General features: G+C 62.2%; 2 protein-coding genes across 11 annotated transcripts in view; both read right to left on the bottom strand.

Moving 5' to 3' along the window:
* Nucleotides 1-820: 820 nt before the first annotated feature.
* On the bottom strand, nt 821-12,527 carry ZMIZ2 (zinc finger MIZ-type containing 2). 5 transcript variants are annotated; one of them, XM_079785574.1, is made up of 19 exons: nt 12,385-12,527; nt 7,905-8,039; nt 7,691-7,805; nt 7,263-7,465; nt 6,963-7,146; nt 6,485-6,748; nt 6,211-6,357; nt 5,793-5,870; nt 5,471-5,639; nt 4,913-5,162; nt 4,635-4,845; nt 4,275-4,380; nt 4,009-4,166; nt 3,502-3,569; nt 3,255-3,323; nt 2,584-2,825; nt 2,174-2,343; nt 1,850-2,092; nt 821-1,459 (listed from the first exon to the last, which is right to left on the bottom strand). In XM_079785574.1, exons 2-19 carry the CDS (start codon nt 7,952-7,954, stop codon nt 1,352-1,354), a joined length of 2,835 nt encoding a protein of 944 aa, XP_079641700.1. In that variant the 5' UTR covers nt 7,955-8,039; nt 12,385-12,527; the 3' UTR covers nt 821-1,351. The 5 variants fall into 5 exon arrangements, with proteins under 5 accessions (XP_079641700.1, XP_079641704.1, XP_079641701.1 ...); XM_079785578.1 differs by having other exon boundaries at nt 7,691-7,824; nt 7,905-8,087; nt 12,385-12,511; XM_079785575.1 differs by having other exon boundaries at nt 7,905-8,087; nt 12,385-12,511.
* Nucleotides 12,528-16,064: 3,537 nt separating this feature from the next.
* The window catches only part of OGDH (oxoglutarate dehydrogenase), a 40,617-nt gene continuing 34,635 nt past the window's right edge, over nt 16,065-22,046 (bottom strand). For all 6 annotated transcript variants that reach the window (XM_079786555.1, XM_079786554.1, XM_079786550.1 and 3 more), the window contains exons 20-23: nt 21,591-21,663; nt 17,261-17,424; nt 16,992-17,146; nt 16,065-16,912 (exon numbers count right to left, since the gene is read on the bottom strand). In XM_079786555.1, coding sequence (XP_079642681.1) covers nt 16,792-16,912; nt 16,992-17,146; nt 17,261-17,424; nt 21,591-21,663 — 513 coding nt within the window. In that variant the 3' untranslated portion in view covers nt 16,065-16,791. The remainder of the gene's footprint in view (nt 16,913-16,991; nt 17,147-17,260; nt 17,425-21,590; nt 21,664-22,046) is intronic.

The following is a 22,046-nucleotide window of genomic DNA, read 5'->3' as shown; positions in this document are numbered from 1 at the left end:
GTACACACGTAGGCACGTAAATGACTCATACGGAGGTGAAAACCCAGGGAGCCAGCACTCCACTGATCACTGTCACCACCTTTGCTCTTTCTGACACCCCATCCCGTCCCCAAGGGGAAGCGCATGTAGGAACCCCATGAAATGCACAGCTGGTGCTGAGCTGAGAGGACATGTGCTGAACCCCACACCTGCCCCTCGATCCCACACTTGGAGCCCACGACGATGTCAGGGCTGTGGTGCCCCAGCAGTCACTGCTCAGGCCTGTGTCCCGCCTGCGGCCTCCTGACCACTCCACACCCAAGGAGCACCTGCAGCGCAGCAGGCCGGGTGCCTCGATGCTGGACCGTGCCGAGTCCGCACCTGCTTTGCCCACCAACCCCCAGAAAGGGCCCGAGTGTGCTTGTGTGCGCGCGTGCGTGTGGCTGCCGTGAGAAAGCCCTGTGCTGGCCTGTCCCTGCGGGGCCTTGCTTGTCCCTGGGCCTGAACCTCAGGGGTCCCCTGTGGCGCCGGCGGTGCACGCGCACCCCGCAGGCAGACGAGCAGGTGCACAGCTGGGGCCCCATAAGGCCAACAAGGACGGACGGCACCTCCTTCCACTGCCAGCTCGAGGCCGACGGCCGCTGGTCAGGAAGGGCTGGGCTCCCCCATCCGGCCAGAGGCCCCGCCCCGCCGGGCTCCTCGCCCAGCGTGCCCACACAGGAACAAGGTGTCTCCAGGCCCGTGACAAACATCTCACAAACAGAACAGCTCAGGCCTCAGCCAACTTGGAAAGTTCCAGAGACAGGAAATACCCCCGGGCTGGGCGGGGCGGGCTCAGTGCAAGGAAGACCTCAGGCCACGTGGGAATCCTTTAATGAGGGGCGGGCGGGCGCCCCACCCGGCACTGCCTGGGCAGGAGGCGGCTTTAAAATCGCGTGGAGCTGCATGTTGGGGGGGGGGCAGGGGGATGAAGACAATGAGGCCACCGCCTGTGGGAAGCACGTGTGGGGCCGTCTGCACCGGGCAGGAGGGGCCCAGGCCCAGGCCGAGCCCACGGCACCTCTCCACGTGCTTCAGGCCCCGCCGCAGTCGGGTGTGGAGGGCGTGGGTGCGAACCCGCAGGTCAGTTCTGGGGGCGGGCGGCGGGTCGGCCATGGTAGGCGGGACGTGTATGCAGAGCGGCCTGAGGGGCGTGGAGGTGGGGCGCCCCCCCTCCCCCCAAACCTGCAGCGCCGGTTTGAAACTGCTGGGGAGCGCAGGCTTGCAGCTGCAGGGGAGCCCGAGAGGGGAGGCAGGAGGGCTGGTGTCAGGGGCTGGGGCGGGAGGGCGGTGAGGCGCTGTCCACAGCGTGTCCGCCTGCGGCGGCCGGCAGTCAGTTGTTCTCGAAGAGAGAGAGCAGGTCTTCGTTGCTGTTGGTGGGCAGGTCGGGAGGGCCCAGGTAGGACAGCAGCTCATCGGGGTTGGTCAGTTCTGGGAGCAGCTGAGGACAAAAGCAAACGGGCCTCAGACCCGCCTCCCCCGCGCACCTGCCCTGTCCCTGCAACAAAGCCAGGTCAGGGTGGGCGGATGTGGGGACCCCTCCCCGACACAGTCTGTGCGGAAGGCAGCTCGTGACCAAGAATCAGGGATACGCTGCCCAAGGGCAACACGGGACACACAGCACCCCCTCAGGCGGCGGAGAGCACCGGACCGCGAGGGGACCCCTGTGCGAGGGGACCCCATGTGAGCAGGGCGTGCAGGACCCGTCCTAGGCTGTTCTGCTTTGAGCTGCTCTGGCTTTTTCATGTTGAACTCTAGAGTTTTTTTTTTACTACGGCTGAGGGACAGCTCCCAGCCAGGCTCCCCTCCCCAGCAGCGGCACTGTACTCACGTCCAGGGCTGATGGTTCTGGGGCCTCCCCCGCCCCAGACATGGGGGGCCCCACGACGCCTGTGGCAGCGTGGAAGGCCAGCTCGCTGACGGGGTCCCCGCTCACTGGGCCCAGGGGCTGCCGGGTCGCTGGGGGAGGGTTAGGGTGGTGCAGCTGGGGGCCTGGGGGGCCTCCTAGGTTGGGGGTGTGCAGTGCGGCTGGCCCAGGGTTGTGAGCCGGATCCAGGTGAGCTGCAGGTGCCATCTGAGGAAGGAGAGAAGGACCTGGGAAAATGGCCGGGGCTCCTCAGGAGGCAGCCCGGCGGCCTCTCAGCCCGGCACTGACCTGGCCCGGGAGGCTGGGCGTGGACTTCTCCGGAGTCAGAAGGCTGCTGGGAATGTCAGATTGGTAGGAGACGGGCGGCGGGCCTGGGGTGAACTCGGGAAGGGTCGGCGTGCTGGGTGTGGTGGACGGGAAGGAGTCGGGGAAGGTCCCGGGTCCCAGGAAGCTGGAGCCTGAGAGGAGAGCCAGGGTGACAGCGGGGCAGAGGCCCCGTGTTGAAACTGCTGGGAGGGTGGGTGCAGCTTCCGCTGGAGACCCTGCTGCCCACCCCCTGGAGAGGCCACACCTACACTCCATGCCCACGACCAGCCCGCCCAGCGCGGCCACACAGCAGCGCCCTCAGGGAGCGGGCTGGTTTGGAGAGCACGGCCATGTGCCCAGGCCCCGGTGCAGGCCGCGAGTGCTGCACTCACCCTGGCTGGGGTAGTCGCTGGGAGCCGGGGCCGAGGGCGGCAGGGGGGGGAGGGGGGCTGCCCCCGGGCCCAGGGCGGCGATCATCTCCAGCACACTGGGCAGCAGCGCGTGGGCGGGGCTCACGGTGCGGCAGCGCTTCAGCACCGGCCCGTCCGGCTCCTCCTTGACGTGCACGTCCGGCTTCACGGGCACCGGCTTCCAGCTGCACGTGGGGTCGATGGTGATCTCCTCGTAGTCAGAGCTGGCAGGACACGGCAGTCACCGCCCGGCCTGCGGCCCTGCTGCCCAGGGCAGGTGCTAGGCCAGTGATGGGCAACCTTTGAGCTCGGGGTGCCAGACTTCCCCAAAAACTGAGCGTAACTCGGGTAGTGTGTCACTTGGAGGAAAAAACATGATTTCGCAAATGTTTCATCCTCGGCATGCGGTCGCCTCAGCGGCCGCGTGTCATCAGAAATGGCTACGCGTGTCAGTGCTGACACACGTGTCAGTGCTGACACGCGTGTCATAGGTTCGCCATCACTGTTCTAGGCAGACCTTCCACGTGCCCCGGGGCTGCCTGCCGGGTCGGAGGCCGATTCCTTGGCCCCAACGGAGTGTGGAGTGTGGAGTGTGGATCAGCAAGGGCTCCACCCCGCCCACCCCAGGGGCTGCGAGGCCACAGGGAACTCACTTCTGGATGTAGATGAGGATGCCCAGCATGTACTGGTCCACCTCCAGGCCCTCCAGCAGGGCCGTCTTGCTGCAGAAAGCAAACAGGACGCAGCTCAGAGGCCTGGCCAACCTCGCCCTGGGCCCAGGCCTGTCTTTTCTCAGCTCCATCCTTCCCTGCATGAGGTGTCCCCTGAGCTAGGCCCCACACGCGTCCCTGGAGAAGCGTCCTTGCCCCAGCACCGCCGAGGCCTGTCTGGGACACTTACTTGCACACGGGGCACCTCCAGGTCCCCCGCTCACAGTTGAGCTGCAGGTAGGACTCCAGGTCGAAGCACTGGGGAGGGAGAGGGAGCTGTCTCACACCGGGCTGCGCCCAGCCACACCCCTCCAGGGACACAGGGCTATTTCCTGTGTGTCTGGGAACCCCGAGCACTAGGTTTCCACTACCCCGGCGTCCTAAAGGGCCAGGACTGGGGCAGCCACGCGGCCCCACTGGGCCCGACGCCACGGGGCAAAGCCGGAGCTGCAACTGTGCCCGAGGTGCTGCCTACAGCAAGGGCACAGGGCGTGCTGGGCGGGGCCCGCGCTCCATCTCTGTGGAGAACCTGTGGGGCTCCCGGGTCTTAGGAGGGACTGCACCTGCACCCCGCCCGCCCGCGAGCACAGTGAGGTTACTACGCTTGGTCCTCAAGGAACCCAGGGGCACGGGATACCAGGCCACCAGCTGGCCAGGTGCTGAGTCCCCGCTGCTGAAGAGACTGCGGTGACCCCACCTGAATGTGGCGACAGTCGTGGCCGCGGGCGGGGAGCTGGATCCTGCGGAAGGTGATGGGGCACTTGAGGGACACCTTGATGGCCGTCTGCTCCACCCCGTCCTCTCCGTTGGGCCCGGGGGTGCCGGGGATGGTGCCACTGCTGAAGTTCCGCTTTACTGGGGCGACAGGGAGGGCTGAGGAGCAGACCCCGGCCCCTGCCCAGAGCCCCGCCCAGGGGGACGCCTGTGCCAGGGTCAAGCGGGGCAGGGTGGGGGGCCACTCACTCTTGGTGATGCAGTGCTCGGCAGGCAGCAGCCGCTTCTTGAGGAGGCCCTGCAGCACTGAGCGGACGGCTGGCCGGTGCACCAGCTGCAGCACGAACAGGTGGGACTGCAAGGCAGGTGTGGGTCAGGGGGTGCGTGTCCGAGGGGTGTGGGCCAGGCCCGATTCTAACCCCTCAGCACAATCACTTGGGGCCCTGAGAGCCCCAGCTCAGTCTCCTGCACAGCGATGTGAGTGCCCACTGTGTGCTGGGACCTGACAGGAAGCCACAAGGGTGGGTCTAACGGGCCTCTTCTCCGAGGGCCAGAGGGCAGACGGGACGGGGCTCCGGGCAGGACGACCGGCCCGGCGGCCGCACTCACGCAGCAGCAGGCTGTGACGGTGATCTGGATGGTGTTGCGGCCGGGCTGGCACACGTGCTTCAGGTACAGGGGCTTGTGGGAGGTCTTGTTGTCGCCGCGTTCGATGGTGAGCGGCGTGGCGTTGACGCTGACCTGCACCGAGGCCGGCCAGTTGGTGTTCATCTGCCGGTCCTCGTGGTGGTAGCACTTGAACTGCAGCTCCAGGTCCGGCCTGCGGGGAGGACGGCGCTGAGAGCTGGGCGCGGGCGCAGGGGCCGCAGGGGCCGGGGGCCGCTCACCTCAGCATCAGGGTCTTGTAGACGGAGTCGCGGAGCTGGAAGGCGTGGTTGCTCACGGCCAGGTTGTGCTGCAGGCGGAAGGGCTCCAGGACCACCCCGTCCCGCACGGGGAAGGTCAGCCGAAGCTCGTCGCCGGGGCTGCTGCCTGGGAGCAGCGGGGTGTCAGCGGGCTCTACCCCCACGGCAGCAGGGACAGGCGAGGGGAGCGCAGCCCACTGCCCTCCACTGGCTGGGACCTGGGTGGTATCTCCTGGAACCCGAGCTGCCCGTCACTCCGATGGTGGCAGGATGGTCCCATGGTCCCGCCCTCCCTCAGCCGCCTGGCCGTCATCCCCTCCACGATGGCCTGAGAGCACGCCCTGCCCAGAGACTCAGGTGCTCTCAGCAGGTGGGCGCTGAGGGGTGTGGATGGGCCACCTGCCGTCCATCACCCTTGTGCTCCAATGAGGTTTCAGGACCCCAACCACAGGCTCTGACCCAGGAGCGGGCCTCGGGCACTTCCTCAGCGACCTGCGGGCCCTGCCCCCCCCACTGTCCCCAGGACCAGGCGACACTCACCGGGGGGTGACGGGTGCAAGGAGCTCACGCTGGGCTTGAGGTCAGGCAGGAAGGGGGACTTCACGTCCTGGCTGGTGGGCATGTAGGGCACGCAGCTGCCGGGGGTCATGGGTGGCGTGGGGCTCCCTGGTAGTGGGGAGCTGGGGTAGCCAGGGACGGAACGGGTGGGCTGTGGGATAGAGCAGACAGTCAAGACAGAATGGGGGCGCTGCCGTGTTCCTGAGCACCTGCTGGGAACGGTCTGGGCAGCCAGGGGTGCCTAGGTGCCCTCTCTCCACGCGCCCTCCCTGAGAGCCTCCCGCCCGTCCGCGGCCACCCGTACCCCACTCAGGCCTGGCTGGCCGTAGCCGATGCTCCCTGCGTTGAAGCCGGTGCTCTGCCCGTTGAACTGATCTGTGGGCTGAGGAGAGAGACCACGTGGTCTGGGGCTGCAGCCTGGCCCCTTGCCGGCCCCCCACCCGACCCCAGAGAGCGCTGGGGGCAGGGAGCCGCCGCACACAGGCCCCGCCCTTCGTTTTCTTTTTCACACACTTCGTGTTTCCAAATAACATACAGGAAGCACGAGCTGATGCATCGTCTGAAAACTGCTACTAGAGACAGACACCCCGCAGAGGCTGTGCCGGGGGCCCCTGCACTCTCAGGGCCAGGAGGCTCCTGGCTGCGTGGTCACCCCCCAGCCCACCCAGACGTCTGCGTCCCCCGGGCTGGCAGGGGCTGCAGGCCCAGGAGGACTGGCGTACCTTGTAGTGCAGTCCCGGGGGGCCGGAGGTGGACAGGGGCAGCCTGTGACCAGGGTAGGAAGAGGGGGCAGGGGGCTGCCCTGGGGCGTACTGGGTGGTGCTGGGTGAGTACTGGCCTCCCGGCAGGTACTGCTGCCCTGGATACACCTGAAGGAGGAAGAGGCAAATGCCCAGGGGAGGAGCGGGTCAGGGAGGCCAGTTCCCAGGGCGGACAGCAGTCACAGCCAGGCCTCTCACATGGACGTCCGGCCTCCCGGGCTCTGGGGGCACTCACCTCACCGGGGTAGGCTCTCTTGACTCCTTGTCGGGGCAGCGGCTGGGCCTGGAGAGCCCCGGGGTAGCCGTGCTGGGGCAGGCGCTGCCCTGCATACAGGGGGGCCATGCCAACCGCCCGGGTGGGGGTCATGCCCATGGGGCTCATGCCAGAGGGGCCCATCAGGCCTCCCACGCCGGCAGGGCTCATGCTGCTGGGAACGCTGGGCCCCCGGGGCCCTCCGTGCTGCAGGAACTGGCTGCTGAAAGCCTGCCCGGTCCCCATCTGGGGAGAAGGAGAAGAGGGACCCTCCAGGCCCAGCCACCACGGTGGGTGCCCAGTCCGCTCCCTCAGCACCTCCTCCTGCCGCCCACCTCCCTCCCAGGGCCTTGGCCTCGCTGCTCCCCACACTGTGTGCGCACCCCGCAGGCAGCCCGAGCCGGGCTCCTAACCGTCCCACCTCCCCGAGTAGGCGGGCCCGGGGGCGGGGCGGCCTCACCGCTCCGTACTGGCTCAGCTCCTGGCTCTGCTTCTCCTGAAGGGCGGCCACCGTGGCTGTGGCCGTGGCCGTGGCGGTGGCGGCAGCAGCAGCCATGGCAGCAGCTGCTGCTGCTTGAGTGAAGTCTGTGGAGGGTCGTGTGGCATGGGAGGGGAGGCCCAGGCCCCCAGGCCCCCCTGCATACCTGCAAGAGACATACATGATGGCTCAGAAGGGCCTCCCACCTGTGGCCCAAGGGTGGGCACACAGACCCACGTCCCCTTCCCGGGCCCGAAGACACTGCGTGGGGGTCCTGCTCACCCGGTGGAGAAGCCGGGGCCTCCGGGGTAGCCTCCGCGGCTGTACACCCCCTGCTGCACGTAGCCCTTGCTGGCGCCGCCCTCCCCGAACGCCTGCTGTCCCAGGCACTGTGGGGAGCTCAGGGCCGAGCTGCCACCGGCCATGCCCGGCATCATGGAGCTGCCAGGGGGGCTCCCTGCAGGACCCATGGGGCTCCCCAAAACCTGCAAGGAAGCCAGAGTCACCAAGGGAACCATCCCAACAGCTTCGTTTCACAGAGCGGCTCTACGGAGAGGCCTGGCAGGTGGGTAAGGTGGTGGTGGGGCTCACAGGGGGTGGTGGAGGCCAGGTGAAGGCGGGAGGAAGTCGCAGCAGGTGTAGGGAGACCAGCCTCCAAGGACTGGAGCCCAGGAAGCCTGGCTCCAGTCTGAGGCCCAAGGCGGGCTCACCTGGCTCTGGGCGGCGTTGCCCACTCCCCACACGGTCGTGACCACGGACAGCGATCCTGCGGGCTGGGTGGCGCTCTGCTGCCAAGGCACCGCCTCGTAAGCGAAGGGACCATCACTGCGGGGACAGGGGCGGGCTGGGTCTGAGGCCTCAGGAGCCAGCCCGCCGGGGAGAACGGAAGGCTGGGAGCAGAGGGGCCGCTGGGGCCCTACTCACCTGTGTGGCGCGGAGGGCAGGGCAGGTTTCATGGGGTTCATGGGGTTCATTGGCTTGGGCGCAGCCTAGAGGCCAGGTCTGTGGGGGGCAGGAAGCAGCCCTCACTGGTGCTGCCGTGGGACTCAGCTGCTCTGGCTGCTGGGACCGAGGGAAGGACGTCAGTGGAGAGGCAGCTGGGAGACCCTGGGAGCAGATGGGGTCAGGGGACAAGGTGCAGGGTTTGGGGTCAGGGGGCAAGGTTCAGGGTGCAGGGTTTGGGCCTGGGAACAAAGCGGAGGCAGCTCCCCAGCACCCGGCGCATGATGGAGGCAGGGGAGGGGAGGCTGGAATACCAGGCCCTCAGGGGGTCAGGGCAGCAAGCCCCAAGCCAGCCCAGAGCTTCGTGAGCCCTTTCCGGCCAGGCCCTGCCCCGGAGACCGGACTAGCTCTGGAAGCAGGCCTTCCGACCCCCAATATTTCCCACTCGGGGGCCCGGAGTCACAGAGGCAGAGACTACCCAGAGCCCCCAGAGGCCTGAGGTGGAGGCCGGGGGCCGGCAAGGCCAGCCCCCTCAGCCGGGCCTGGGGCACAGTGTGGGGCATCACCTGTAGGGACTGGCCACCCCCCAGCTTCTCCTCAGGGCAGCAGCAGGCAACTCACTCCGAGGCCAAGGGGACCGACCGCCTGGGACTGACCCGTGCAGGGACCAGGCTCAAAGACCCCGAGCTCCCCACAGGACAGGACACACAGCACTCGGGGTGGGAGGTTGGCAGGTGCCCATGGACATGGCAGCAGTGGCTGGCAGAGGCTGCTGGGTGCCCTGTGCCATGCAGGGCTCCCTCCTGCGTGCGGGCTCCCTCTCTCCCATTCAGTGTCTCAGGGCTGGCCCGTCCTCCAGGCTGCCAGCGTTCTGATACCCACAAGCCAGCCTTCGCCGACAGGCCTAGGGCCCTTGCTGGCTCCCAGGCCCCCTCCATGCCCACCTGCCTGGCCTAACCACAGAAGCACGCACTTGGGCTGTGTTCTCAGAGAGTCTCTTGGGAGGCACCTTCTTGGGGTCGAGGGTCGGGTCTGAAGCCCCAGTGCGTTTTCGGGGCTGCAAGGCCACACACTCAGACAGGCCACCGGGGACACGCCCAGCACTCCTGATGCCTCCCTCTGGCCCAGGTGGAAGGTGGCCCAGCATTCATCCAACCCCAGGGCTCACATTCCTGAGTGCTGACCAGCAGGCTGTCAGAGGAGGCAGGTTACCATCATGTCCTCTGCAAACAGAGTGTGTGGGGTGCACGGGGGGGAGTCCCAGGGAGACAGGGAGGCAGCCACACTGGGCCTGCCCCTACTCGGATTCCGGTCTCTCCTGCCTCCCCCTCGCCCCTCCCCCCCAATCTGGGTCCCACCTGGGAAGCAGAGACGGGACAGGGATCCAGGGTCACCTGGCCAAACGGGAAGACTGTCGTCCCCAGTCCCACTGCCCGACTGGCCCGTGGCACTGGGGTGGGGGCGGGAACCTGCCTACAACCAGAAACGCTCCTCAGACCTGGGTGGGGCCTGGAGCCTCCGCGGGGTTTTCGGCAGCTAAATCAGGCTGTGGTGCTGGCAGGGTCAGGCGCACAGGCAACGGGAGAGACCAGAGAACCCAAACCGACCCACACAAATGCACCCAACAGACTTCCGACACAGCCGCTAACACTTCCCCCAGGTCCAGTGGGGAGAAGCCTCAACCCCAAACCTCGCAGAAACCACCCCGAAACACGTCACCGATCTAGATGCACAACACGAACGAGAAGACCTTTAGGGAAACACACGGGAGGGAACCTCTGGGACCAGGGCCGAAGAAAGCATTCTTAAATACGACACCACAAGCAGGACCCACAGAAGGGCCAACTGTGAGAGGCGGCCTGGAGGATGCGGAACCAGCTCCAGCTGGGAGACACCGGCAAGCCGCACACGGGCAGGACGGTCCCCGGAACAGCCACCAAAACAAGTCCCGTCAGAAAGAGGGCAGACACACGAGGCGTCTCACCGACACAGGAGATGACACGCAGCACCACGTGCGACGTCACGGCACACCTGCCCGGATGCCCAGTGAAACCGGTGACACGGGATCTCTCCCGGCGAGGCCTGCACTTCCCTCTGACCCAGCAGCTCACTCCCGATGGCTTATCTCAGAGAAACATCTGGGGTGTTCCCGTAAAAATCTGTGCGTGAGCTTTTCTCCTAATCACCAGAGAATGGAAACCCAGGTGCCCTCCAGGGCTAATGATGACCCAGGGCTGAGCACCCACAGCCGGAGGCCTAAAGAGGCCGCGCTGATCCAGGCACCAGCCTGCGGGATCTCGGATTCTGCTGCGCGGAAAAAGCCAGTCCCCAAGGGCTACACACTGCACGACTCCCTTCATGTAACCTCCCCGAAACGACGGGTTACAGAAACGGGAGGGCAGACGGTGGCCGCGAGGGGTGAAACGTGGGGAGGGCCGCCGGGAGGCAATATCTGCCTCAGCTGTATCCTATCCTGCTGGGGACGCCAGGTGAGGGACACACCGGCTGTTATTTCTTACAACTGGATCGGAATCTCGAGTTCTCACAAAATAAAAACTCACTTAAAAGCACCAGCAGCAGCCCCCTCTCTCCAGAGGCCCAGGGCAACCCTCCCACACCTGAGCTGGGGGGGCTGGCTGGGCCCACTTGGCCATGCTGGGAGCAAAAAGGTGGGGAGGCCAGGAGGAGGCCTGGCCCAGGGCAGCCCCACACCACGTGGTCTGGGGAATTCCACCCCCCAGGCTTCTCTGCTGTGGACAGACCACAGACATTTCCAGTTCCCCCAGAGCTCACTTCGCGGGGGCAGGGACTTCCTGCCGGCCCGGCTCCTGAGCGAGTCTGCTCTCCCCAGAAGCCTCCACAGGTACCTGGCCCTCCGCACTCCCAGCCCGGCGGGGAGCTGGGAAGGAGCCGCAGTGCCAGGCCCGTGCCTGCCTGGATGCCAATTCCAGCTGGAAGCCAGGACCCCTGGGCAGAACCGCCCGGGCCTGAGGTCGGTCTAGAAGGCCACACGGCTTTCTGGGTCCACATCCCATCTCCCTCCAGAAAAAGCTACAGATCCCGGTGCCCCAGAACCTCACAGCAGCTGCACCCGTCTTCTGCGGGCCAACCGAAGGCGGACGTTCATGTCGGTCAACCCCATACCATCCTCCACTCCACTTCTTCTGCCTGGCCACCCAGGAGCAGCGGCGAGCCCCTCTCCTGGTCACAGGGCGGGGAGCCATAGTTCCAGGCTACCCCAGAGGGACACTGGGGCAGGACACCGAGGTGGGCTTACTGCTCCGGGGGCTGGAAGTCCCGCCCTCTCGACCTGCCAGGCCACGGGACTGCTGGAGTTTGTCCAGAATGCCCAGGAACAAGGGCTTCCGGATGGCAGGGCATGGGACTGTCCAGGGACGGGTGAAGGGGTCACCACTTGGAGTCTGTTTACATACAAAATGGGTACATACGTGGTGGGCAGCCGAGGACTGAGGAGAGGGAAGGACATGTGGCACCTTACGTCGTCAGCCCCAGCTCCGGTCTGGACACAGGTGTTCGTGGACCTCCCGCGGGAGACCTGGCCGCTCTGGCCACCAAGCCAGCGACGAGCCCTCCCCCGGCATCTTCCCCAAATCCCATTCCCACCTGTGGCCATTCCGGGGGTGGGACAAGTGCGCAGGGCCGGCACCCCGTGGCCGGGGCTGATTCCCTCTGGGATCCTGTCACCCCTCCCGGCTTCTTCAGGACGGCCCCCTGGTGCGGGCCGGTCAGGATTTGGGAGGGAGGGTGTTCACCCTACCTGACCACCCCGCCTGTGTACCCAGTTAGGGGTTCCCTGTCTGTCCCTGCGAAGTCTTCTGAGATAACAAATGACAGGCATCACCTGGATGTCCTGCAACAACCATCAGTCCGGGAGGAGGGCATGGGGCACCCGGTGTGGGGGCAGGAAGGTGGGAGGAGGTCAGAGGGGGCAGCGGGTCAGTGGAAAGGGAAGCCGGTGGGGGACAGGTCAGAGAGGGAGGAGGTCAGGGGAGGAATGGGGAGCAGGAAGGCACAACAAAGCAGAGGGGGCAGGTCGGAGGGAGCAAGACACCCCGGGGGAGGGACACCCTCCCGCCGGAGCCTCCGTGGGTCCCGTGTGAAAAGGGGAGACCCCAAGGATCGACGGCTGCGAGGAAGGTCAGCGTCGCCTGCGGCCTCCCGAGCGGGTGGGCGCGCACGGCCCGGGGGAGCCCGCCAGGCCCGCGGGGAGCGCCGGCCACGGGCCAGGTCGGCGGGGCCGGACAGCCCCCGCACACCCGCGGGCCAGGGCCAGCTTCCGGCCGCCGCCACAAAGGCCCAGGTGAGGGTCCGCGCACCGGCCGCCGGGACCACGACGCAAGCGCAGGCCGCTCCGGCCCGGGCCCCGCCGAGGCGCCGCCACCGCCGCCCGCACCTGCCGCACCTGCCGCCCGCCGCCCGCACCTGCCCGCGGCCCGCTCACCTCTGCGCGGCCGGGCCCGGCCCCTCGCCGCCGCGGCCCCCGGCCCGCGCCGCTCCATGCGCTCAGCCCGCCCTGCGCGCCGCCCGCCGCCCCGGCTCCGCCGCCCGCGCCATCGCGCCGCTCCCAGGGCACAATGGAGCCGCCTCATGCATATGCATGACGCCGCGGCCCCGCCCCCAGGCCAGAGCAGCGGAGCCCCGAGCCGCGCTCGGGCGGGGCCGCGGGCAGGGACAGGGGCGCGGGGACGGCGGGCGGGCGGACCGGGGCGACCTGCGATCCCGCCCCGTCCACACCTTTCCAAACGCGGCGTCCGCGGAGCCACCGCGCTTCCTGCGCGCTCTGCCGGGCGGGGCGGGGCCGGGATGGCGGGGGCGGGGGTGGGACAGGGCGGAGGAGGGAGGGGGCGGGGCCTTCCGGGTCGTGGGGGCGGGAGGAATGTTTAGTGGGTGGGGCCAGCGCGGGGAGGCGGCGTCTGTCAGGCTGGCGAAGGCGGGGGCGTGGCCGGACGGATGAGGTAGGGGGCGGGGCCTGCCCGGCCCGTCAGGAGGAGGGGCGGGGCCTGCCCGGCGGAACAGGAGGGGCGGGGCCTGTGGGCAGAGGAGGTGGGGTCGGGGGAGGTGGCGGTGTCTCGGGGCCTTTCCCGGACGTGGGCGGTTTGCGGGCAAACGGGGCCACCGGACGAGTCGCTGTGCTCCTTGCTCGTCTCTCTTCCCAGAGCTGCCCCCTTGGGACGGTTTTGGGTTCCAGCCAAAGAAGCATTTGGTCAGTTTGCACCTTTCACGTGCTGTTGTCACCCTTTAAGCTTTCCTCCACTTTTCCTCCCCTCCTTTAGGAAGACCACATTGTCGTGATTACCCTCAGCTTTTTAAAAAATGTTTTTTTATTGATTTCAGCGAGGAAGGGAGAGGGAGAAACAGCAATGACGAGAGAGAATCATTGATCGGCTGCCTCCGGCACACCTTCTACCGGGGATCGAGCCCGTAACCCAGGCACGTGCCCTTGGCTGGAATCGAACCTGGGACCTTTCCGTTTGTAGACCAACGCTCTATGTTGTAGCATGTGTCAGTATTTCATCCCTTTCTATGGCTGTGTAATAGTCCATTATAGGGGCAGACCACATATATTAAAATAGGAGAGATGGGAAAGCTCTTAAAATTTTTTTTGATTGATCTTAGAGAAAGGAAGGAGGGAAGAAAGGAAGGGAGAGAGAGTTGTTGTTCCACTTATTTATGCATTTGTTGGTTAATTCTTGTGTGTGCCCTGAGGATTGACCCCGCCACCTTGGTGTGTCACAGAGATGCTCTAACTGGCCAGGGCGAGGCCACATGTTTTTAACCATCAGTTGATGGACATTTGGGTTGTCTCTACTTCTTGGCTGCTATGAATAATGCTTCTGTGAACCTCCAGGCACACACTTCTGTGGGAATACGCTTTCATTTCTCTGGGTGTATCCCTGACAATGGAATAGCTGGGCCGTAGATAACTCTGTGTGAAACCTCCGAGGAGCCTCCGTCCTGTGTCCACAGAAGCTGCACCAAGCAGTGCGTTTCCTCACACCCTGTCTTTTCTGTTCTAGTCGGGCCAGTGAATGGGAGGTGGTATCTCATTTGTGTTTTTGACTTGCATTTTCCTCCTTGACATGAGGTTGAACATCTTTTCATGTGCTTACTAGTCATACATAAATTTTTTTTGTCATAATTTTTTAAATGGAATGTGCTGGGGAGACATTGGTTAATAAAACTATATATATATATATATATATTATTAATTGATTTCAGAGAGGAAGGGAGAGGTAGAGTTAGAAACATCAATGATGAGAATCATCGATGGGCTGGCTGTGCCTCCTGCATTCCCCCGACTGGGGATCGAGTCCACAACCCGGGCATGTGCCCTTGACCGGAATCGAACCTAGGACCCTCCAGTCCGCAGGCCGACGCTCTATCCACTGAGCCAAACCGGCTAGGGCCATATGTAAGTTTTAACTGAGTTACTTGTCTTTTTACTATTGAGCTGTAGGAATTCTTTATATATTCTAGATACAAGTCTCTTATCAGATATATGATTTGTAAATACTTTCTGTGAGCTGTCTTTTCACTTTCTTGATGGTGTCTGGGCCCTGGCAACCAATTGATGTCTCTCTCACATCCATGTTTCTCTGTCTCTCCCCCTCCCTTACACTCTAAAAATGAATGGAAAAATATTCTCGGGTGAGGATTAACAACAAAAAGAATCAACCAAATGAGTGCATAAGTGGAACAACAAATCAATGTTTCTTTTTCTCTCTAAAACCAATTAAATTTTTTAAAATAATAGAACCCTGTAGTGATTTCCCACAGAACTCAGGGCAAGATGAAACCCAAGTCCTCACCAGGCCCGCCCTCTTCACTTCCTGTTCCTGTCCTCACTCACTGGGCTCCGGCCTCTGCAACCCCTGGTATTTCCACTTCCTGTGCTTTTTCCTGTTACTCCTTTCCCGGACTTCCATGTGGCCTTTTCCCTAGTTCCTTTGGGTCAGTTTTTGGGCTCAGGACAACTTTGTATATTTTTAAAAATAAATTTCAATACATCTTTTTTTGCTTTTATTACTTTTTAAAAAATATTTTTATTGATTTGAGAGGGAGAGGGAGAGACAGAAACATAAATGATGAGAATCATCAATCGGCTGACTCCTGTACGCCCCCCACTGGGGATTGAGCCTGCAACCCGGGCATGTGCCTTTGACTGGAATTGAACCCAGGACCCTTCAGTCTGCAGGCTGATGCTCTATCCACTGAGCCAAACCAGCCAGGGCCAACTTTGTATTCTTAAAAATTGAGGGGATGCCTGGCTGGCGTGGCTCAGTGGTTGAGCGTCTACCTATGCAGTCACGGTTTGATTCCTGGTAAGAGCACATGCCCAGGTTGCGGGTTTGATCCTGTGTGGGGCGTGTAGGAGGCAGCTGATCAATGATTCTCTCTCCCCCCCCCCCCCTCTCTGAAATCAATAAAAATGTATTTTAAAATATTGAGGGAGACTTCGGCTTCTAGGATCCCTAACTGGGGCCAAATGCAGGCCCTGGGCAGCTGCCCCGTGCACTTGGGAGTTGCAGGCCCTGGGCGCACACACAGGAGACCCGCCTGCATGTGGCTGCCCTCATGTTAGGACTGGCGGGCTGTCGGGCAAGCTGCAGGGAGCACGCAGGGTAAAATAGATTCTGAAAAAGCTTCCAGGACAAGGGACTCAGGTGTGGCCTAGAGGACGGAGTGACCATCAGGAGTTCCTGCTACTGGAGGGGACCCCAAGTCCACGCCCAGGCCTTTCTCTGAGCTCTCCCTCAGGGCTGGCCCCTGGAGGGTAAGGCTGACCAGTTGTGGGCTCAAGACTGGGACTCTTAAGAGGGGACCCTGGCCCCGTGGGGATGGGGACCCTGCTGGTGTACCCACTCCCCTGAGGGCCGCTTGGGCTGACTTCTGGGCGGGGATGCTGACCAACAGGTGTCCAGGGGACCCACCAGACCACGCAGGGGGACCGGGACAGGGGAGGCTCAGAACATGGACCCGGCATGATGTGCATGGATGGCAGGCAGGCCAGGCAGGAGGGGTGCTGGTCTGCGGGCACATGGGCACAGGCGTGGCAGCAAGGGGCAGGGTGGAGGCCAAGGCCTCGGGAGAAGGCGGCGGAAAGAAAGACTCGCAGACAGGTTCACGGATAACTTAGTTTACAAGTCAAGCCAAATGCAACGCAAAGTGTTTTCACCCTTTTTTTTTAAACCAAAATAAATAGATCTGTCCCTGTGACAGGTGAGGGGGAGGCCCCGCCTCACCCCCCAACAGCTTTGGCACAGCAGAGAGAGTTCCCAGCTGGGTCTCCACGGTGCGGAAGGGGCCAGGAGAGAAGTCTGGGCTGTGCGGGGCCGAGGGAAGGTGGCAGGAGCAGGACCGTGGCCGCCCTGGCTGTGGGCCATTGGAGCTTTCTGAGCCCCTTCCCTCTGGCCACGCCCACCAGACCCTCTGAGAAGTGCAGCGGACACTGGGGAGCGGGCCTGCCCTCTGTCAGGTCAGGTTCAGGCCCTGTCAGCCGCCCCACCCACTCCACAGGGCCTCTGAGGGCGATGGCTCCTGCCAGGTGTCAGGCTCCACCCAGGAAGAGGAGGACCCCCTGCTGGGTGGAAAGCCCCATGGGGCTGGCCGACCCTCCCAGGACACCTGCGGGGCGCCCTCTCCCCCAGCTCCCACAGCCTCTGAAGGCTGCTCAGCGGAGAAGCTCGGAGCCTGGGAGCCGGCCCTGCGAGGACAGCAGCGGGCTACTAAGGGGCGAGGAGTGTGGGCACGCGGAGCGTGGGCGCGCGGAGGGAGGCACTATGTATTCTTTAATTGAGAAGCGAGGGCAGTGGTGGACGGAGGCTGCGGCCCGGCGGCCAGGCAGCGCCTACGAGAAGTTCTTGAAGGCATCCAGGTCGAAGGCCGTGTCCAGCAGGCGCTGCAGCTCCGTGAGGTGGGTCTTCTTGTTGCCGGTGGCCGGTGCTGCCGCGGGGTCCCGGCCAGCGTACCTGGGGGGACAGAGCAGTGATGCGAGGCCACCCGGGGCCCGGACCCCCTGCCCCTGTGCCCTATGCGAGCGGCGCCTACCACACGGGCTTGGCACGGCTGATGGTGGTGCGCAGCCGGGGCTTCACATAGTCGTAGTAGCCCTGGTTCTTGTGCTCCTCCTGGCACCAGGCCAGCTCGGCGTTGGGGTACTTCTGCACCTCCTGCAGCAGCAGGTCGAAGGGGAACGGCGACAGCTGGGGGAGAGGGGCTTGTCAGGAGGACGTTCGGAGCAGCGGCGAGGCTGGCGCCAGAGGGACAGTGTCGGGGCGGGGGTGTGCCCACACCAGCGGCTGCACCCCTGCCCTCACCTGCTCGATCCTCGTGATGGCCACCTGCTCCACCATGTCCCGCGCTTTGCGCTCGCGGGTGAGGTCGTAGTACACCTTGCCGGTGCAGAACAAGAGCCTCTTCACGTTTTCTGGGTTCTGGGCTGCAGGGCCATCTTCTGGGATCACCCGCTGGAAGTGGGTCCCTAGGAGAGAACCCGGACGTGGCTAAGGACACCCAGTGTCTGTGCCCATGCGAGCGAGGATCACACCGCAGGGAGGCAGGGCCGACGCCAGAAGGCCCTCGGCCTCTGATGCCCTTGAGCTTTCCAGCCGGGAGGCACATGCAGGAGCAGCTGTGGGCACGGCCAGCCTTCCAACAGCCCGCCTCAGACTTGAGGGGCCGCTGCGTCTAGAAAGCACCCCGTGGCCATCTGCTCCGACCCCTCAGGGGCTCACAGACACTGAAACTTTCCACACAGCCCTGCCAACCGTCAGAAGCTCCTGGCTGGGACCAGGCCAGGGCACGAGGCTGACTTTGGGAAGCTGCGTCCAAAACGAGGCGCTCGCTTAGTGGAACGAGCGAGGATCAGAAGGAAACACCTCCCGGTGATCAAGGCCAGATCGGAAAGGCCACAGCGCACACAATGCTCAGTGGTTCAAGAGAGAAAGCTTTTCTCTGAGGTCAGGAATGAGACAGGGCGTCCACTCTCGCCACCGCTACTCAACACAGTGCTGGGGGTCCAGCCAGAGCATCGGGCAGGAAAAGGAAATAAAAGGCACCCAAACTGGAAAGAAAGAAGTAAAACTGTGTGTAGATGGCACGTATTAGGTGTAGAAAATCCTGAAGATTGCACACAAAACACACATCAGAACTAATAAACACATTCAACAAAGTTGAAGGATAGAAAAATCAACAACCAGAACTCAGCTGCATTTCTGTACACTAACAACAAACAACCAAAAAATGAAATTAAAAAAAAAACAACTCCATTTAAAATAGCACCAAAAAAAGAATAAACACTTAAAAATAAACTTAATCAGGAAGGTGGAAGACTTGTTCACTGAAACTACCTAATATGCTGAAATAAAGAAGACACCAATAAGTGGAAAGACATTTATGTTCATGGACTAAAAGACTAAATATTGTTAAAATGTGACTACTACTCAAAGCGATCTACAAATTCAATGCAATCCCTATCAACACCCCCCCCCCCCTCCTTTTTTTCTTGCAGAAAGAGAAAACTCCATCTCCTAGGAACCTACTTCCAATGGGTGATCCCAGAACTCGGAAAACGTCAAGCCATCCTCATGTTCATGGACTCTCAGAGGATCCCAAATAGCCCAGTCCAGTGGTCGGCAAACTCATTAGTCAACAGAGCCAAATATCAACAGTACAACGATTGAAATTTCTTTTGAGAGCCAAATTTTTTAAACTTAAACTTCTTCTAACGCCACTTCTTCAACATAGACTTGCCCAGGCCGTGGTATTTTGTGGAAGAGCCACACTCAAGGGGCCAAAGAGCCACATGTGGCTCGCGAGCCGCAGTTTGCTGACCACGGGCCTAGATTATCTTGAGAAAGAAGGAAGGATCCACATTCCTGATGTCAGAACATAAAGCACAGCGTGGCCCTGCCTGGCGGGTGGTCCTGCCGGTTGGCTGGGCTTTGTCCCGGGCCCTGAAAGGCTGCGGCTGGACTCCTGGCCAGGGCACCCAGCTTCTGTTTACATGATGTTGTAACAAGGAAATGTTCTGTATCCAAAACAAGCACGCACAACACCGCAGCGTGGACCTGGAACGGAGACAGACCTGCCGACCCTGGGACAGGACAGACGAAGTCCTCACCTCTCTGGTCAAATGGCTTCTGACAAGGTGCCCGGACCCTCCTGGGGAAGGCCAGTATCTTCAACAAAAGTGCTGGGAAAACGGCACATCCACAGGCACACGGAGCTGGACCTTACACCACACGCCACGACAGCGCACATGGTCACAGACCTGACGGAGCCCGAATCACAGCACGCAGCGGAAACACGGGAAAGCTCCACGGGGCTGGCGCTGGTGGGGAGTTCCTGGACATGACAGCGAGGGCACAGGTACAAGCAACCAAACGGGCCCTTTCAACTTCGTGAGAATAAACAGTTCAGGCACCAAAGACCATGCGCAGACGGGAGGGACAGTCGCAGTCCTGCATCGGACAAGGCATCACTATCCAGCACACAGAACTGAATTAGCAACAATCAGCACACAAGGAAGAAGTGGGTGAAGCCCCAGCTGGTGTGGCTCAGTGGATAGTGTCACCCTGCGAACTGAGGGTTCTGGGTTCAGTTCCGGTCAGGGCACAGGCCCAGGCTGCTGGCTGATCCCCAGCAGTGGGGGGCGTGCCGGAGGCAGCTGATCAAGGATTCTCTTCCATCACTGATGTTTTTCTCTCTCTCTTTCTCCCTCTTCCTTCCTCTCTGAAATCAATAAAAGTGTATTTTAAAAAAACGGGCGAAGGACTTGAACAGGCACTTCTCCAAAGAAGGTATGCAAACAGCCAATAAGCAGAGAAGATGCTCCACATCCTTATCACTAGGGAAATGCAGATCCAAACCACCGTGAGAGGCACCTCAGGCCTCAGATGCTGACACAAAAACCAAAACCACGCGCGCCGGCCTGACGCGGAGACGGGAACCGTGCACGTGAAATGGTGCGCCACTGCCTGCACAGCATGGTGTGCCTCCGGAAATTAACACAACTACCCGCCACCCGGCAGCCCCCTGCTGGGCACTTAGCCACAGAACTGAGCAGGGGCTCGAAGCACCTGGGCCCCAGGCTCTGGCAGCACCGTCCCAGCAGCCGAGGTGGAGATGGCTGAGCCCATCGAGGACCAGGGTGAGCGCTGCTTAACAAGCACCGAATGAGACTGAGCAATGAACAACTCTGCTAGCAACTGACTTACTTTTCTTCAATAAAGTTGCATTAAAAAAAGAATAAAGGACAGCAGAGAAGCAGTCCAGAGATGTAAGACGCCGACGTCGCCTTGCCATACTAGCAGTTAGCAGCTGTGCGTCACTGCAGGTTGCCCAGGACCAAACCAGAGAGAGTCGGACCTACATTACCACCATCTGTCCACCATCCAGAACTGAAATGTCATTGCTGACATGTACACATAAGGAACTGTTTGACATTGAAATTGGGTCTCAAAAGAACTCTTGGCCCAGAAAGAAACTCACTACAGACTGATTCATTTGCCTGTCAGCATAACCATTATTGCTTTTCTTATTTTCGGTTCTTATAAGTGTATTTCTAATAGCACATGATCTCACTCATCTAGGGGAAGTAATGAACAACATAGACTGATGAACAAGAACAGACCCAGAAACAAGGAGGCATGGATCAGACTGTCGGGCCTCAGAGGGAGGGTAGGGAAGGGTGGGGGTAAAGGGGAGAGATCAACCAAAGGACTTGTGTGCATGCATATGAGCCTAACCAGTGGTTAAGGACAACAGGGGGGTGGGGGCATGCGTGGGGAGGGGTGTGGGATGGGAATGGGGGGATGAGGACAAATATGTGACACCTTAATCAATAAAGAAATACATAAAAAAATAAATAAAACAAATCTGAACAGGAAAAAAAATAAAATAAAAAGAATGAAGGATAAACCAAGTGTATCCACCCACATACCCACATGTGGACTCGCTCAGCCAGCCCTAAAAAGGAAGGAAACCGGGATGAGCGGCTGGACCCCGAGGACACGATGCTGACGGAGTAAGCCAGGCACTTCAAGACTCCTCACGGGAGGTCCCCAGAGCCAGACTGAGAGACAGGAGCTGGGGTGCAGGGCTGGGCAGGAAGGGGGTCAGTGTCTGAGGGGACAGAGTGTCAGTTTAGAAGATGGGGAGCTCTGGAGATGACGGTGGTGACTGCACACTTAACGTGGGGTAAGGTGGTAAGTGAACATTGTGTACACTTCACCGTGGTGAAGTACGGAAACAAACAAACACAAGGTTTACCTCGACTGGAGCCTAAAGAGCAGGGGTGGGGCCTCACCACGTCCCAGGGAGTGGCAGGTCCTCCCCGCCCCGGGCCTTTCCTGTCCCTGGGGGTGGGTGACACGTGCAGCCTCAGGAGCAGCACCCAGGGTGGGGTGAGCTCTGAGCTCAGCCTCATTTCCTGCCTCTAAGGGCCCTGGAGGGTCCAGGCCACGGCGCAGACCTGGGCAGACGTGCGGCACATCTTGGACCCGTTTGCACGCAAGCTCAGACGTCGGGGCTGTCCTGTTTGGGGGTCTTTACCCAACGACCCTGAAGTGGCACGGGCCGCAGTGGAGGCAGCGTGAGCCCCAGCCCCAGAGCACAGGAAGGACCCCCCTGCCCGCCTGCACCCACCTGGGAGCATCTCGTCGAAGCTGGTCCTGGCCTCGGGGTGCCGCAGCAGGGACTTGGGGGTGAAGACGATCAACTGAAACACAGGACCACAAGCTCAGGATGGACCAGGGCCGCAGGTCCCAGGAGGGTCAACAAGAGGGGCTGCCCTCCCAGCTCTGTGGTCAGGACCAGCCACAGGTCAGGAGCGCGAAGAAAGGGAATGCATGAGGCGGTTCCCTTGCCCACCTCTCCTCGGCTGAGGGGCTGGGCCCTGCTGAGCCAGGCATCTGCCCGAGTCCCAGTCACCCCCACCCTCTCCCAGGAAAAAGCCCTCCCGCCCGGCGTGCTGCCTGTGGCCGGCGTCCGTGCTGTGGGCCGCGCGGCCTTTCATTCAACCTGTAGCAGTAGAGGTGCTCCCCTCCCTCGGGTTCCCGTCTCCCAAGCTCCGTGCACCACCCACGAACACCCATTCCCACG

This window comes from Cnephaeus nilssonii, assembly GCF_951640355.1.
Source record: "Cnephaeus nilssonii genome assembly, chromosome: 12".
NCBI lineage: Eukaryota > Metazoa > Chordata > Mammalia > Chiroptera > Vespertilionidae > Cnephaeus > Cnephaeus nilssonii.
Note: the sequence above shows the minus strand (reverse complement) of the source record. Positions and strands in the feature narration are given on the sequence as shown.